Source organism: Pithys albifrons, chromosome 21, assembly GCF_047495875.1.
Source record: "Pithys albifrons albifrons isolate INPA30051 chromosome 21, PitAlb_v1, whole genome shotgun sequence".
Lineage (NCBI taxonomy): Eukaryota > Metazoa > Chordata > Aves > Passeriformes > Thamnophilidae > Pithys > Pithys albifrons.
In genome coordinates, this window is record NC_092478.1 from 3,297,552 (window position 1) to 3,315,533 (window position 17,982).

Here is a 17,982-nt window from a genome sequence, read left to right on the forward strand (position 1 = left end):
TTGCCAGCATGGTGGTCTCCTGTCCTGTAACTTCCCTGTCAAAGCTCTTCCAGCTCTGATTGCCCAGCTTGGCAAGTCCAAGAGATCTCATTTGATGCTTGCCAGAAAGAGGGTGATAAAAAGAGCAGTGCAGGTGCTGTTCTGAAGGTCTGTGTGGTGACCCAGCTACCTACTGGCATGGTTGTTTCAGACTTAATTTTTTCAGGATCTGGAGTCTGCTGGTATCTCCACAGTAATACAGAAACATTTATCAACCTGGGTTTTTTCCTGGATACAGTTGGTAGCTACTGTCCTCTTGTTTTGCTGCTCTGGGCCTTTTCTCGTACTTGTGCCTTGTTCCTCAGCCTGTGCTGTGGGCTCAGGAGTGTTTTCTCACTGTTTTCTGTCCTTTGCAGCAATCTGCAGAGCGCTGTGTGAGCACACTGCTGGACCTCATCCAGACCAAGGTGAACTACGTGGTGCAGGAGGCCATCGTTGTCATCAGGGACATCTTCCGCAAGTACCCCAACAAGTGCGTGGAAGCACTGAAAGGTTTTTTGGCAGCCCTTGCCTGCTCTGTTCAGAACAGAGCAATGCAAAGCTCAGCACAGCTTAGCAGGGCTCTGAAGCAAAGGTGGAGGCACTGCCTGTTCTGATTCCGCTCCTGGTTTGGAGGGATTCAGGTGTTTCCTCTAGGTGAGGTATCAGCCTGACTCATTGTTAGCTGGCATTGAAAGCTTTTGCTTCCCCACCACTCCATATTGATGCCTTACTCAAAAGCCAGTAAAGCTGTTGCAGAGAATGCCAGAAGGAAAATTTGTCCAAGTTTACAGCATCAGACTTTTCTGGGTTTGCTCATCTCCTCTAGAAGTCCTACATAGAAGGCCGTGAAAGTTCATGGCTCTCGTGATCTGAGACCCCAGTCAGGTTGTGCTGAACAAAACACTACTGTCTTTCCCCATTGAGTGTTCTCTGATTTGGGCAGATTCAGCTTCTTTTATGCTGTTTTTGTGATCAGGTTTTGTCTCCTCTGCTACAGAACAGCAGCAATGCTTTTAAGGAGAGACTTGGTAATCACCTAAAAAGTAATATGGGCCATGTGCAGGTTCTCTCTGGCAATTTCTGCTGTCACTGACAAGACAGATTGTCTGTGACAGGGAAACCCACACTTGGGAGTGGGGGAAGCTAAATTAGTGTGGGGTATTGTCTGCTTTACAGTGAGGCCTTTGGGGAAGTGTAATATCCAGTTTAGAGTTACCACTCTGAAGACTTTAGTGAGGCTGCAGGATCTGATTCAGACTCATGGTTTGAACTGTTGGATCCAGTGTTCCCATCAGCAAACAAAGTGAGGCAACTCTCTCTTGAATTCCATGTCTGGGTGGTCTTGCTGATAAACTGAACTGCAAAGACCCTGTGAGATCCCAGTGGTCAGCTTGGAAAAAGAAAAAGCTGGGGAATATCTTCTGTAGTGAAGGGAAATGCTGCATAGAAATACAAGATATTTAGTGCAGGATTCCCTGCAGAATGATGTGGGCAGAAATGGAGTAAGACAAGTCCAGTTCACCCCAGTAATCCACCTGTACTCTGACAAATCAGGTATGAAAGCATCATTGCCACCCTGTGTGAGAACCTGGATTCCCTGGATGAACCAGATGCCAGAGCTGCCATGATCTGGATAGTGGGTGAATATGCAGAAAGAATTGACAACGCAGATGAGCTGTTGGAGAGTTTTCTGGAGGGCTTCCATGATGAAAGTACTCAGGTAAAATTGCATTGTGCATCTTACCTACAATGTTTCATGCAGTGTGTTAATGGGATGGACAGCAAATATTCAGTCAATGGAAGCTTCAATATTTGGCTAAAAGCCCCCTCTGGGAGTCTGTAGATTTGCTCTGTTGTCCATGTCTCCAAAACTTCTCTTCTTGGAAGGACAAGGCAGAACTGGAGGGGTTTCTAGATGTTCCATATTTCTTGGAGGAATAGCCCTACCAGGGACCAGAACATACAGAGGAGTAGTGATGAGATGCATCACAGCACGACGTAAACCTCAGTGTGGTGCTCAGGGACTTGTCTGTGAGAGTGTTTTGCAACAGGCAAGAGTCTGAGTCTCACTCTTCTGGGTTTCACTGGCAAAGAACAGTGTAATGCTGTTGTGAAACTCAGGTCCTCTGCTTTATAGCAGTAAAGGACATGGAGAGCTGTGAGATGTTGTTGCTAAAACATGGATGAATTTTCTAATCTCTGTGTCCCTTTCTCTCAGGTGCAGCTCACCTTACTGACTGCTATAGTGAAGCTGTTCTTAAAAAAGCCTTCTGAGACACAGGAGCTGGTTCAGCAGGTGCTCAGCCTGGCCACCCAGGTAAGCCAAGACACCCAGAGAACCAGAGCCCTCCAGACACTGCTGGCCTGCCATGTGGTGTCTCCCATCTGCCAGGCCACTCAGCTCTGCAGGAGATGGGATTCTCCCAAGGAGGCTTCATTTAAGAGCTGCTCTGTGCCTGTTGCCATCTGGAATCTGCTTGCTCCTTCTTGGCTCTTGTTTCATCCAAATTCCTTCCCCATTCCCACACTAAAAGGAAAGTTAAGGAGGGGGTGGAGTAACCAAGAAACCAGAATGCTTTCTCCTTCAAGGTGACTTGCAGTTAAAACATCTGGAGCTGTAACAGAGGGAAAGAGCCTGACAGTGACTTTGTTCTGTGAACAGCAAAGTTTAGGCAGTGCTTTGAAAAAGAAAGAACTGGAGTTTGGGGTTTTTCCTTTGTACTTGGATGCTGTCAGCAGATGTGGCAGCTTTGCTGGAGGCTGTAGCAGTGGGTTAAGACCACGGATTCATTATGCATGAGGTGCTGTGCTCTGAGCTCACATCACTGCAGGCCAGGCTGGGATGGAGCTGGCAGGACAGAAGTGGACATGTCCTGGTGACAGGGGTGGGTAAGACCTCAGCCAATCTGCCTCCACTCCCTGGCTGTAATGACTGGGGTGAACAGCCCCAAAAAAGCAGCTTCTCTCCAGACCTGCTGTGTCAAGTGATAAAAATAGTCTCCCATTCTCCCAGTTGAATGGGCTGAGATTCTGAGCAGGAAACCTGGAGTCCCTCATCAGCTGGCCTTTTTGATCCTCTTTGCTGCAAGAAATCGTGGCTGTGAACTTATTAGTACTTAGAACTTCTATTCATCCCTTTGGGTGCTGCATTGCTCAGCAGCAAGAAACCCATGGCCTGCTTTTCTTCCTTCAAAACCTGCTTCTGGGCAGGATTTCAGCTGCTCTTTGGAGAGGAGTGGGCCAAGGGCTTGCTGTATCATTCGCCTGAGCCAGCAGAGGAAAGGTACTAAGTGTTAAAACCCACTGTGCTGAGTCACAAACCACTTAATGGCACCCTAGAAATGTAATAGGCGTCTGTTTTTTCTCTGTTTGTCACAAATGTTGATTCAGTCTGGCTTCTTGTATTTTACATGAATAATAAGTCAATGTAGGATAACTGGCTGTGAAACACTAAAAAGCCCTATGCTTCAAAGTCTGATTTCTAGGTGGAGATGCTGGTTCTCACTTGAGGGGGAGTGTAATTACACGTGTGTTTCTTTCCCCAGCTTAGGTATTGTTGCACTTGGAGTGTCTCAGGGTATGTCTGCACAGCAAACTGCAGGTGTGAGTGTAGCAGGAGCAGCTCCATGCAGCCAGCACTGGCAAAAATAGCAGTGGAGCAGCTGGGTGTGGAAGGGACACAGATGTGCAGCAGGGATTGAGGTCCCTGGCAAGTCCATAACCCATAACAGACCTCTCCATCCTCACTGCTGTTGTGGGTCTGGCACGTCTGGGGAGCTGAGCCAGCCAGGGTTCATTGGTATGCAGACCATGGACAGCAGAGAATTGGGAGAGAAATTGGGAAAGGGAAGATCTGAGCCTGTTGTTTTCAGTAGGTTTACTAAAGTTTCAAGCCTGTTTATTTGGCTGTGGGAAGAAACAGTCAGTTTTGAGTCTGTGTGTGCCTGAAAGTAGATGGGAACATGTGGTGTTTCACGTGTGCCCTGCAGAAACCCTCCTGATCTTGAGCTGCTGCTGCAGACAGGACGTGGAGAGTCTTACAGGGATCGTTAAAGGCAAAGGGATTGTTAAGGATTGTAGGGATTTTTAAGGGTGTAATGAGCCCACAACTGTACCCTCAAACAAAACCAGCACTGCAGACAGTGTCTGAGACAACAGGTAGATTTATCTGGGTCCTTAAAAGCAAATGAGCTTGGCTCAGTCTCATTCCACACAGAAGTTTTACTGTGTGCCTGAGGATGTCAAGGCAGATGGCAGAGAGGCAGGTTCTAACAGGTCAGCAGCAGCATGAGTGAGATCACGGAAGGGGAAAAGAAATACCAAGACAAAGGCTGATGAGGTGGATTTTTGCTGGAATTCTAGGGGAGGGGAAAAAACCCTCAGAAACATTTATCCTGTTGTTCTGATGGCCTGGGGAATAAAGATCCCAGGTCTTGCTTCCATGAACAGTTCAAACATGTTGCACTGCAGCCTCAAACCACAGCACCTCCCTCTCCCTGGAACATGAGCTGCAAACCATCCCAGCTCACTTTGCTGCTCTGGGCAGAGCTGCTCAAAGAGGAGAGAAATAATTAGCACTTCATGCAGAGGCAAAAGTATCTGCAGTAAAATAAGGGCATTATTGACAGCTGGAGAGCTGATGAAGTATCCTAAGTGTGTATCATTAGCATCTTTCCATACTTCATTAGATAACTAAATGGCAGGATAAATAAGATCTCTTTTGGTAGAAGGAATATGGCATATTAAGATGTAGCTCTGCAGCATCATTTTGTCCAGCAGTGCCCTTGGGTAAGTCATATATCCAGAAATCTTGGATCATTATGCAGTATTGTGTCTCTACTCTTGGTATGTGGCAGAGTGATTTTCACTCACATTCTTTTCTCCTGTCTCCACTCCCTCAGAGTTCTCATAATACTTAATCAAGTGGCAGAAGAGTTTGGAAAGCAGTTGGTAGCTCTGTGGTTTGAGGCAAATGTGGGATGTAAATGCTGGGCTTTTTGCTCCCTGACCAGCTGAGCAGGAAGCCAGGCATTAATACTGGGTCTCAATTTAATTTTGGGATGTTCATCACGACAGGCAGTTTGTAACATCATTTTGAAACTGGTGGCTGTTGCTGCTGGATGGTTGGGGTTTTTTAATCCAGCAGAATCACTGCTAGACAAATAAAGTGATTACAAACATTCCCTTCAGATCAGTTCACTTCAGACTCTGAGGGATGTGTTGCTTTGTCCCAGGATTCCGACAACCCAGACCTGCGGGATCGCGGCTACATCTACTGGCGCCTTCTTTCCACGGATCCAGTGACTGCCAAGGAAGTGGTTCTCTCGGAAAAGCCACTGATTTCCGAGGAGACTGATCTGATTGAGCCCACCCTGCTGGATGAGTTGATCTGCCACATTGGGTCTCTGGCCTCTGTGTACCACAAACCCCCCAACGCCTTTGTGGAGGGCAGCCACGGCATCCACCGCAAGCACTTGCCGATTCACCACGGGAGGTAAGCTCAGGCAGCCGGGGGGATGGTGGTTGTTTCTTGCTGACAAACAGCTCAAAAGATGCCAAGATCTTTTAGAACACTCCAGTGGGATTTTTATTGCTAAGTTTAAGGGCTTGTAGGTCCTTTCATGGTTGAAGGTAATCATGGGTATGTAGTTTCTGAATTTCTGGGTCAGAAGACACAGAAAGCGTCAAAGTTCTTGTGTGAGGAGAAGGTGTGATGTTTTTTGAGAAGACATTGGCTGTAAGGGCTCTTGACATGTGGGTTTGAGTTAAAAAGGAGAAGCTTTGGGCAAGAGTGGAATCACCTTTGGTGCAAGGGCTTGCTTCAGGGGCAGGAGAACTATAGTAAGAACAGGCATCTTTCAGAAGGTGGCTTTGTAAAAGCTTTTGCTTCAGCAGCAGCACAGCTTTGTGAGCCTGTCTCCTGGAATACAGTATCACTTTCCTGAAACAGGCAAGTGAAGGGATCCTTCACTGTAGGAATATGAAATGGAGAAGGATTGGTAAAACTCCCTTTCTCACTCAGTGCATGTAAAGCAAGGGAAGTGCAAAAGCCATCAAAGCTCCCTCACTGAAGCCTGTTGGAGCTTAAAAGAAGATGGGTAGACTGATATCTGTCTCACCCTTGGGAGATGGGGGGAAATGCTTTGGGCATATTGCCTGAAGCTTTAATGCTTCCCTGTGATCACAGTCCTGGAAGCAGGCTGGGTCTGCAGGAGCAGGCAGTGCTGTAGTCCCAGGCTGCAGAGGGACACTGAGCCTGTTCCCATGGTCCCTCATCCAGGTGAGCAGTGCTGTTTGCACTGTTGGTTTTAATTACACAACTGAGTGTGCTTTGCAGCAAGAGGCAGGATATCCAGGCTTACCTCTTAGTAATATTCCCAAAGTGACATTTGGAGTGCTATTTTTTGCTGTTGCACTGATAAATCAGTGTGTGATGCTGCTTCTTTTCTATTTTCTGACACCACTTCTCTGCTATTCTTAGCAACTTAAGCTATTTCTGTGGTGACTGGCTTTGGGAAGCTGAGTTGTTTTCTCCCTGCCTGTGAAATCAAGTCTGGCTGCACTGACCCAGAATCATTAAGCACAAGTCTACAGTGGGACAAGAAAAGCAGTGGCCACTTTCCTGCCCCTCCTAGGCAAAGATTTGTCTCAAAATGAGCTGAGGTGGCTTTAGTTTCTGGTGTTACCAGCCTTCCTGTACACTGTTTTTTTCAGGTCTCTACAGAAGACAGCATTTTAGAGGATTTAACTCAAGGAATTCAGCTTTTTGAAGTAGTTTTTTACCAGCTTCTTGCATATACTGTGTGTGTGCCTGACTCTTGGAGCTCATGCTCACTCTGCTGCCCTTAAATCTTTTCTGACTACAGCAGAAATTGTTTCAACATAAACCCTCCAGGCCTCAGTCATCAGTATCAGGCTGGGGGAAGGTCTGAAGGGTGCTCATGGCTGATCATACTGATGAAGTGCTGGAGCCCATTTGGTAAATTAAAAAAAATGAGTGGATTTAATGTAATGGCACCCTGGGCTCCTCTGATGGGAGCTCACCTCAGAAAGAGGCCCCATTACTGGAGTTTTCTGCATCAGTGTGAGCAAAGTTAAGGGTGTCCAGTGAAAGGTAATGACCTCATCAAATGGTTTGGAGTTACCTGTTAACTCCTGCACTCCAATAATGGCCATTCTGGTGGCTGTGAGAGGCTGAGATTTCCCTTCAGATTGCACTGTGAGACAGAGGTGAAAGCAGGGAAGTGTGGACATGTCCACAGTGAATGTCACTTGAGAGTCAAGGCAACATTCCCTCGAGTGGATGGGCAGAGGTAACCAGATGAGTGGTGCTTCCCTGGGGATGAACCTTGGAGTAGTTAGTTATGGCTGGCAGAATTCACTGCATTGCTTTTTGATTCATTTAATTTTCATTCAAAGAAAGGGCAAGATTCTTTCAGCTCTCAGCTGATGGGAAGACCCATTGAGCAGCTCACAGATGGTGAAATGTTCCTGCCTCTTCAATGAGCCCAAGTGTCACAGAGTTGCAGATGTATCCTGAAGGTGGGGGAGAAATCTGATTGCCTGGCAGGGTTTCCTTGTATGGTGGCTCCCACCACCCCTGCTCAGCCATAATTCAGCTGGAAATTTGGGAGGGTGTTTACAGGGCCCCAGGGAGGAGCCTCGTTAGGCTTGGACAGGACTGTCTATCCCCCTGTTTCACAGGTGGCTGCAGGAAATTTTTGATTCTGGTCTCTCTGTGGATCTCCTGTAAAACCCAAGATCTGGGAACTGGAGGCTGAACTCGTGGGGCCAAATCTCCAATTCACATGGGCAAGCCCAGCTGTTACCCACTGCCCAAGGCTTTGAGGGGGAAAGCTTACATCAAGCATTTTTGCCCTTTATAACACACAAATTCTTTATTAATTATTTTCTTTCATAGGAAATTTCAAGGTTTTTCATACAAATCTCTTCAAAGAGACCTATTCTTCCCAAATGGGTTTTTGTTTTTTAATACAAGCTGACTTAGCTTTGTCCTTTCCTAATTTCTCATTGGGTTTTGGGGTAGCAGCAGTTACACAAGACCTTGAGGGATTTCTCTGTCTCCATCAGGAGAGGGATGAGTAAGTGTTGAAGAGGTGTAGTGTTAGAGGGATTATAGGCTGGGAAGGAACCAAGTGGCTTGTAATGTGTCTCTGCCTGGAGCTGCTGTTCCTCCCCTTCTCAGAGTGGGGGTGGGAGTGGATCACAGGAACCACTTGCTCTTCAGAGATGTTTGAGTGAGCAGTTCAGCACACTCAGCAGTCTCCCTGCTGAAGGCAGGAGCAGAAGGGACAGCTTTATTGGTATTGTTGGGGCTCTAAAGCTTTTAATGCAAAGAAGCTTTCAGTGCTTTCTGCTGCTGCCTGGTAACTAATTCATTCTGCAGTCCTGATGCTCCATCTTTGCCTCTTGGCACTGGAGTTGGGAGCAGCTTAGGCTCTGTGGCTGAATCTTTCCCTGTCAGGAGCTGAGCAAGGATAAGGTAATTCTGGCTACTCAAAACCAGGAGCTTCAATCCTTACAGAAGAGCCCCAGTGTTAAACACCGTGACAGGACACTAATTCCCACAGCATTTGTGTGCAGTTACCCGTTGGCTGCAACTGCAAGAACATGAGCTGGAAATCCTTCTATCAGTTACTGCTGGCAACAGGATGCAAAATGGATTTTAATTATCTAAACTGAACATCTCTGGACTCAAAGAATAAATGCATTGTAGTCAGATCTCCAGGAGCTACAGTCACTTACTTTATTTCCCCCCCCCTTCTTGTTACAGAATTCAGTGACAAGTGAATGTAAAAGGTAGCCAGACTGCCTATGATGAGAGATTTATCAAGCTGTATAATGAGTGTTTCTAGACTAGCAATTAGCATGCCTGCTAACTCAGGGAAAAGGAAATTATTGATAGAAGGGAGGAATCTATTTTAGACTGAGGTTTTTAATTAGGAAAGAGTTGTGGAGCTTGTTGCTGGTCAGTAGAAGGTGATTAATTGAGACCTGTGGGGAGTGGTGGAGCTTGCACTGGTTAGAGTGAGGGCTCAAAGGGTTTTATCTATGTTAGATCTCCCAGGAAACCCAATTATTTATTTTCCCCCATGTTTCCATGTGGTTCCTAGGCCCAGTGGGCTGAAAGTCATCTCTGTAGATCTATTTTGAGCTTGGAAATACTTATTTTCAGTGCTGTAGTCTGTGCAGTACTCATGGCTCACCGTTTTGGGTGGGACTGTGATTCTCCAGGTGGGCAAGTTCCACACCTTGGGAGATTCCCTTTGCTGGACTGAAAACCGTGCCCAATGCTTGGGCAGTCCTTGTGCTCAAAGCACATGGTGAAAATCCACATGCCATACCACATTGCCAGGTGTGTCAGTGGGCACATCACTGCTGGGGTAAGCTCTGGACTGGCTTCTGCTTCTCTTGCTGTGCTTCCCCATGCTGGGAATCCAAAGCTGGAGGCCAGAGGTGACTGATGTTTCTCTCCTCTGCTTCTTGTTCCACCTCCTGCAGCCCCGACGCAGGCGACAGCCCCGTGGGCACGACGACCACCACCAACCTGGAGCAGCCACAGGTCATTCCCTTCCAGGGAGACCTCCTGGGGGACCTTCTCAACCTGGATCTGGGCCCCCCCGTGAATGTTCCCCAAGTGACCAACATCCAGATGGGCGCTGTGGACCTCCTGGGAGGAGGGCTGGACAGCTTGGTAAGCAGCATCCTCGTTAGCTGGGGGGGAAATAATTGGAGCTGTGCTTATCTCTGCAAGGCCTTGATTATTTGTGCTTTTAATGTTTGGATCACTGAGCTCCCAGTGCTGAGTGCTGAAACTCCAAAAGGATTTAACCAGTGCTGTTGTCCCAACTTCCAGCAGGTTTTTCCTGCCATAAAATGGATGTTGCTGCATGCTGTAGAATCCCCATGGTCAGTGGATGTGTGTTCGTTCTGTGCTTTTGCTGTCTGTAGAAAAAAAAACAAAGCCCTTTTTAAGGATGTGAAGTGTTCCACTGCTTTTTATTTGATTCAGGCTCCCTTTCAATAAGACATTTACTCCACCCAGTTCCCAGCCCTCCTGAATTTCAGTGCAAAGCTCTCAGACTGTAACCCTGTGTCCTCTCATTTGTATATTCTCCAGAGCATGTCATGGTTTAATGTGGGTGACATTTTAATTGCAGTGAGGTCAAGAGGGAAGGACTCTGTGTGGTCCTCCCTGTGCCACAGCTGCTCACAGAGTACCTGCTCTGGTACTAACAGGGTCAGGCTCCAGTGGGAGTAATCACACTTTGTTTCTGCTCTGGGGAGTGAGCTGGGCATGAGCTGCAGTGAGAAAATCACTTGGCAAGGAGGCAGAAGCAGCAGAGAGGTCAGTGCTGTGGGATTGTGCCAGGTATTGAGGTGGTGCATGATGATCAGCCTGTTCTGTAGAGGGGAGCACAGCACACGGGTCCCCAGCTCCCTGGTGACTTTCCTACAGGGGTAAGCAGCACTCCTGGGTGTGTTGGCACTGTGTGACCTGAGAGAGACTGCCCCAGAGAACACAGTTGGGTGTTTTTCAGACCTGTAGTGGATTTGTCTTGCTTGAGGTTTGACTTGTGGTGAACTGGTTTGGGTTATGTTTGCCTGATTTAGGTGATTTCAGTTCTGAGTCAAGCTCTGAATAACAGAGGTAGGAGGCAGCTGGATGAACCCCAATGCAACAAATCCTTTTTTGTCAAATATATAATTTTTTAAGCTGCCATAATCTTATGAAAGCAGTTATTAAATGTTTTTCCAGCTCTTTGTGAGCTAATGAACTGGAAACAGTGTAACCCTTAATGGCACTGCCATTCACACAGGTCAGATGTGCTTCAGCCTCTGTGCTGGCCAGTGGTTTGTTTGGTTTGTGGGGAGGCTGCTCCTACCTGGGGGGTATCTCAGTGGGGATTATGGAATGGCAAAGTTGGAGTTGCTGGGAAAGCAAACAGTGAGCCCAGAGACCTGTGCAGCCATTCCCTGCATTGCAGGACGTGCCACAAAGAACCAGGGACTGGTGATTGTGTTGAGGAACTGCAGAAGATGGTGCTGTCTGTGGTGGCAGAGAATGGTTAGCACTTAAATTCCTCTCTCTGTCCTGCTTTCCAGGCCACTCATATAGTAACCCTTTCTTTCTCATTAGTGTCAGACAAATTAAATAGTAGAATTAAAACTTGGTCTGGGAAGAAGAGCTGTCTCACAGTTGGCATTAATGGGCTTAATTTAGTGACCTGCTTTGACAAGTAGAGCTGTTAGTTGATATGGTATTAGGCTTTTACTTAACATTTTTCTCAAGCCTTAAGTAAATCCGTGGGGCTGTGCAGTGTGATCTGACAAAATGATCATGTCTGGACAGGGAGTAGCTGTGCCTGGGGCTGCACAGGCCAGCACTGTCTCAGCTGAGTTACTGATGGTGTGAGCACTAAAAACAATATCTGAATGATGGAAGGGGTTTTGATGGGTGCTTTCTATTGAAGTGCTGTTGCATCAAAGCTCTGGCTTTTCCTTCCCTGGTGCTGATGTTGCAGATGAAACCAGGTTGGGCAGGAGTGCTGGTCTGCCTTAGGATGGGAAGGCTCTGCAGAGGGATCTGGACAGGCTGGATCTGTAGACTGAGGCTGGTGGTGTGAAGTTCAACAAGGCCACGTGCTGGCTCCTGCACTTGGGTCACAACAGCCCCATGGAACACTCCAGGTGTGGGGCAGCGAGGCTGGAAAGGTGCCCAGTGGAAAAGGCCCTGGGGGTGCTGGTCAGCAGTGGTTGAACCTGAGCCCACATGTGCCCAGGTGGCCAAGAAGGCCAGTGGCATCCTGGCCTGTACCAGCAGTGGTGTGGCCAGGCAGGACCAGGGCAGTGCCTGTCCCCCTGCACTGGGCACTGATGAGGCCACACCTCAAGTCATGGAATTAGTTTTCAGCCCCTCACAACAAGAAGGACACTGAGGGGCTGGAGAGTGTCCAGAGAAGGGAATGGAGTAGGGGAAGGAGTTAATCTAATAAAGAGCAGCCAAGGGTGCTGGGGGGACTCAGCCTGGAGAAAAGGAGGCTCTGGGGGACCTTCTCATTCTCTGCAACCCCCTGACAGGAGGCTGTAGGTGAGAGTTGGTCTCTCCTCCCTGATAACAAGTGACAGGGTAAGAGGAGGCAGCCTCAGGATGTGCCAGGGGAGGTTTAAATTGCATGTTAGGAAAAACACCTTCCCCAAAGTGGTTGCCCAGCCCTGGCACAGCTGCCCAGGGCAGTTGTGGAGTCTCCATCCCTGGAGGGATTTAACAGACGTGTAGATGTGACACCTGGGGACATGGGTTAGTGGTGGCCTTGGCAGTGATGGCACCTCCTTGGTGAGGGCTTTTCTAGCCTAAATGAGTCTGTGATAGTAATCCTAATTAGTGATCTGTGTCTTTGTTTATTGCTGTGGGCATGTGTTTAACAAGCATCAAACTGGGTTAGCCCTAACCTGGTATTAGCCAAAGTGCTGGGCAGTGTCTCTGGGCTAAATGGCTCACCAGGAGGGTTGGAATTTGAATTTTTGGCTAATATTAAATTACATTTATGTAGTGCTATCCCCTCTTCCACCCCCTTTTCTTTGGAGAGGGTCTGACTTCAGAAGGATGCTCCAGAAAAACCAACAACAGCTTTAACTTCCATGGCAAGTGCCATTCTGCATTTTCATTTCTTAAACTAGAGGGTTTTGTTTTGCTTCCAGGCATTTAAAAAGAAACTGCATGGTGTAAAACTGGATAAACACCAAATTAATATTGTTCATTTGTATTTTCCTCAGCAGTGCTAGATATTTATCCCCATGACCAGTGAGACTCCAGCTGCTTGAGAGGGTAATTTATTTATTGAGTAAATCTTATTTTATCTCCATACTGAGTTCTGTAATTGGTATTAAATGTAAGATGCAAGCACAGATACTGAGCATGTGTTAACAATTAAAAGAAAAAAGGAAAAAAGGGGCTGTTGGTACAAAAACAAGATATGATTTGCTTATAACAGAGCAGACTTGCTGTAGTACTTATGAAGAGCTGTTTTCTAGTGAACAAAGCCAGTCTGGTCTGTGCCCCTGTTTACCACTGTGGGCAGATCTAGATCTTCTCTGCTCAGTTTTCTTTTCCATAGAATGGTGACTAAGCCCACTTTACAAAACTACTTGAGCTCTCCAGCTCAGCAGTGCAGAGCAGTCATGCCAGCCACTAACGTGGGAGCAGCACAACTTCCTGGGACAGCAGATTGCTGGATGCAGAGCTGGGCAGTTTGATGCTTCATCTTCTCAAAGGCAGCTCTGAAGTGGCTGAACTTCATGCAGGTTACAGGCCCCCTCCCAGCTCCTGTTTGCTGTTGATGTGGTGCTTCCCAGGATGTCTGTCCATGCTGACATGAGCTCATTTTGCCTTTAAACCTTTTTGTGTGTTCATTTGCTCTGAAAAATCCCCTGGGCAGGAGAGCTCTGTGCTGCCCAGCACATCCTGCAGCTCCCTGGGAGCCCATGCATGTGATGGGAGCAGGACACATGGCTGGGAGCCAGGGAGGCTGGCTTGAAACCCAGGGGCAAAGCAGTAAATCTGTGGGAATAGACAGGCTTGGATAGCCTCTTATGTAAGGGTTTTACTTAATACTCGAGCCACTCAGCTACAAGAATATTATTGATTCAGGACTGGCAGCTGGTCAGATAGATTTATGTCCTTAATTGAAAAGCTGTTTGATAAATACTGGGTAATCTGCAGTTTTCTGTAATACCTGGGCTGGTTTGGGCTGTTCCAGGTGGAGCTGTGCCCCTCTGTGTCATCAGGCTGGATATGGTGGGAGTCTGACCCCAAACTTCCCTTCCCTACAGTTCAGGGCAGTGTCCCACTGCTGTGCTTGGCTCTGCAGTGGGATGGAGAGTGCAGCAGGTCACAGTCTTCCCCAGGGTGTCCTGAGCTCCTGTAGGTTTGGCAGCCTGGGAGGAAACCCCTGCTGCAGCAGCTCTCAGTGCCTGCCTCATCCTACAGGCTGGGGAGAGGGAGGTGTTACTGCCCTCCTGTCTGACTGCATTCGAGTGGAGAGTTCAAAGTGTAGCCTCAGGGGCCAACATCCTGACTTGTTGGGGTTGATTAGGGACTCACCGATGTGCTTTGAAAAAACCCTTCTGCTGGTGGTTCATATAGTCAGGGTAGGAAGCCTCATGTACTTGTGGAAGCCCAAAAGTGACCCCCAGTCTGCCCTGAGTGCCAGATTGCTCTCCTGGCTCTGCAAGTGACTTGCTGTGTATGATCTTAGGGAAGTTACTTCCCTTACCTTGTCCTGGAACTACAATGTGAGTGTCTGTGCTGGGTGAGCCCCAGCATGCATTTAAGCAGTGGATGTGCTGCTTTCCCAGAGTGCTCCTCCAGCCTCTGATGAGGGGCTGAGTGACTCCTTCTATCTGGGCTGTTCTGGTTTGATGAGGTTCAAAGGGCATCTATTAAGATTTCTGACAGAGGACACATGTCCATTGCTGGAGCAGGGCTGGTGTGGAAAAGGAGCTCTTTTGGTGGGTCACACTCATTCATGTCTGATTTAAGGCTGTTGTTGTAGCAGTCATAGGACTGCTGGAGCTTTGCAAGCTGCTTTTTTGCACTTTGGAAACTGAAAATGGTTAGTACTCAGTATTGTTTGCTGATGGAAGAGGTTCAGGCAGGTAAAGCATTAGCAGTAACTGCAGTGAAAGTAGTGACTGTGGTATTGGCAGCACAACCTGTCCTGCAGCACCTTTGACACAGCTGTCAAAGGTTTGGAGAGCAACCCTTCTGCCCTGCAAGCCTGGCTTGGTGGTGTGAAAACAGACACATGAAACAGGCAGCAAACAGGCACTGAAAGAGCCTCTGTGTGAGCCACAGCAGCATCTGCAGTGAGATCCCTGCAGCCCATCGGGAGGTGCAGCCAGTCTGTCCTGCAGCTCAGGTGTCTCTAACAGGATTAGCCTGGATCAGTGGCATCTCAGTCAGCCCCAGCTCCTGATTCCTGTGAAAGCCTTGTGCTCCTTGCTGCTGTGTAACTGAGTGCAGGCTCTCACCCAGCTCCTTGAGCTGTGGTGTTTGACTCCTGGTTTGGAGTATGACCGAGAGAGGAGGCAGCACTTGTCCCCTGTTAACCCATGAACTATTTATTGTTCATCAAGTGCACAGCTGCCCTGAAAGCCCTGGCTGTGCTCTGGACACAGGGCAAAGTGTTTTCTGGGCAGTGATTGTTGCAGTTTCTGTCCCTGTCTCCACCCTCCCTGTTATTTTTTGGTGCTCCAAAAGCCTCACGTCATTTTGCAGAAGTGATTGTAACCCCTCTGGATCACATGAACACTTCAGCAGAGTCACTTCATTACAAGCTGCTGTTAAGATGCAAATAAACCCTCCTAATGCAGTAACTGCACTTCATAAGTCAGCATAACTGCTTCCACAGGGCTGGAATTCCAGGGCAAAGGCTCCCCCACTGCAGAGCAGCCGCAGCGCTGTCCAAGCCAACTCGTACCAAGGAATGGCACTGGTGTGCTTTGGGAAGAGGTGCTAGTCCTGGTTTTATTGATACAGCCTTGAGCCCAGCCTCTTCTTTAAACCCATGTGGCTGCTTGGCTGCTGTTGTGGCAGGATGGGTTTGGAGGGAATGAAGAGAATTTCTGTTTGAAGGACTTGATGCTTTTGGGGGCCAAGACTCCCTGTTCATCCCCTGCTTGTGTCCTGAAGCTGGCAGCTCTTCATCCTGAACAGAGGCTTTGCACTCTTCAGCAAGAGGTAACCCTGCCAGCTTTGGGCTCAGGATCAGGGCTCTGCAGTGCTGCAAGTTCCCTTTGACCATCAAATGCCAGTCCTTGTCCACTGGTGAGCATTTCAGCCTGAATGGGGCTGGCAGCTGTATTCACATGGTCCTCTCCTCCACAGGGCTGTTGCCTGATCTCCTGTAAAGCAGGTCCAGGTTGTCCTTCTGGCAGTGTCTGTCCACCCATGAGATGAATGGAAATGGTTAACTAGAGCTGCCAGCCCTGGGGAGTTGCTTCAGCAGCACTTCAGCTTGACTAATATCTGCTTCTTTCCTTCTGCGCTCTGCCTGTCACTCCAGATGGGAGAGGACACTCCGTGGGTAATTGGTTCCTGTTCCCTCTGTCTTCCTCCTTCCCTCTTACTCACACACATTGCTGTTACTGTCTCTTCCATCATTCTGAGTTTGGAATAAAGTGAGGTCTTGGGCATCTCACAGGAGGATGGAGTAAACCAATCCTGTAGTTCCTGAATGGGGAAAGATTTGGTGCCATGGGACACTGAGAGGCAAATAAAACCGAGACAAGGACTTGTGTGCTGCTGAAACAGGCAGTGCACCCCGGATCTGGTGTGGAACTGATTAGTTCTTTATTAACTTGTGTTGCAGTAGATGTGCTGTCACTTCTCCTCTCACTGTGAGGTAGAGCCAGCTCTGCCTGCAGGGACCTGGAGGAGCTGCAGCTCCTCAGCGCTCGCTCTGCGGCTCCGTAGCACATCTGCAGTGCTGGGGCCCAAGCACAGGAGCCAGGAGAGGCACAGGCTGTGTGTGTGCAGAGCCCTCCAGGAGGGGCTTCAGGAGCTCAGACCTTCCTGCCTCTGGGAGGAGACCTTTTCTCACACAGAGATGTTGAGTACAATCCAAAAACCCAAAGGGGCTTGTGGCAAATTCTCTGAGCCACTGAGGTGGGTTTTTTCCTACTCCTTGTAGGTTGTGAGAGCTGGAGTCTCAACTCAAGCAATTCTACTTTTCCCCAAGGCCTGACATTTAGGGAAAATGGAAGAGTTGTGGACAGCTTGAGGAACCCCAATATGTCATTCCTTCCCTCCCTCACAGTGAGTGCATGCAGGTACCAGAGTAGGAGCTGCTTCGAGGTTGGGTTCCCACCCTGCAGCTTCTTGTGATGAATGTCATAGGAAATGGTAGGGTAGTTAACATCTGGCTTGATTATGCAGAATTATTCAGTCATTTCCATAATACTCTTTGTAAAATTCTTGCTGCTTGATAAACCAGACAACAGTACCAGAAGTCCTCCATGCATACAATAATACCTGGAAATGAACTGGATTCCTTCTTTTCCCCAAGACTTCACTGCCTGTCACTAATAAAGCATGAAGTTGATCTGCATGCAAGACTATGAATAGGGATGAGGTGTAATAGTTGCATTTATTACTCCTCAGTGAGCCAGTAACAAGATGTAAATGATCTGATATATTCATCTAAATCATGGCTTAGCTTAGCAGTTGAGAGAACAAAATTCAGCTCTGCCAGACTGTTTCAGTGGGGGAGACTTGACAGTGTAATAAGCCTTATTTTATAAGCTCAATATTAATTGGATTTACATCCTCTGGCTGGCTTCCTTTGGTCTCTGACTGATCCTTCTTTTGACTTTGAAATCACTCACATTTATCTATTATCTCTTAAGTAAGCTGAGGAAGACTGGACAGCAAGAGCCTGGGTTGCTGTATGGAAAGGTGGCTGCTGCAGAAAATGAGGAATTTCCTGTTAACTTATGCCATGACCTCAAGTAGGGATAAACTGAGTCCCACACAAGAAAAACAGCTCTTAAGGCTTTTTACAAAAAGCAAATTGTGTGTGATTTGTGCTTCTCTAATACCTACTTATGGTGGCTGATGTTGCATCAGGTGGCTCCTGTGGGGACTGATGAGGGAGAGATGTCAGGGGATAGAAGAGGGATCCAGGGTAGCACAGGGATTTTTCAAATTTTACAGGTTTTATGGAGGCTGGTTATCATCTGGTAAGTCACTGTCTTACAACTTTGCTGCTGTTCTCAGGGCAATTTATCCTTTTATCTGTGCTCTGATGGAGAGAGGTGTGAAGCTTTATGGTTCTCCTGACCAGCATAAAATACATTTGTGGTGAGATCTTCCAGGGAACAGGCTGGGGGGGATCAGAGCAAAGTTAATTTCCAAGTTTTTTGTGCAGAGGGAAAAAG

At 47.8% G+C, this 17,982-nt stretch overlaps 1 protein-coding gene across 2 annotated transcripts in view; it reads left to right on the forward strand.

The window, feature by feature from the left end:
* Positions 1–17,982, forward strand: part of AP2B1 (adaptor related protein complex 2 subunit beta 1) — an 81,782-nt gene that overhangs the window by 35,266 nt on the left and 28,534 nt on the right. For both annotated transcript variants that reach the window (XM_071574750.1, XM_071574751.1), the window contains exons 10-14: positions 396–511; positions 1,576–1,741; positions 2,240–2,338; positions 5,256–5,515; positions 9,544–9,736. In XM_071574750.1, coding sequence (XP_071430851.1) covers positions 396–511; positions 1,576–1,741; positions 2,240–2,338; positions 5,256–5,515; positions 9,544–9,736 — 834 coding nt within the window. The remainder of the gene's footprint in view (positions 1–395; positions 512–1,575; positions 1,742–2,239; positions 2,339–5,255; positions 5,516–9,543; positions 9,737–17,982) is intronic.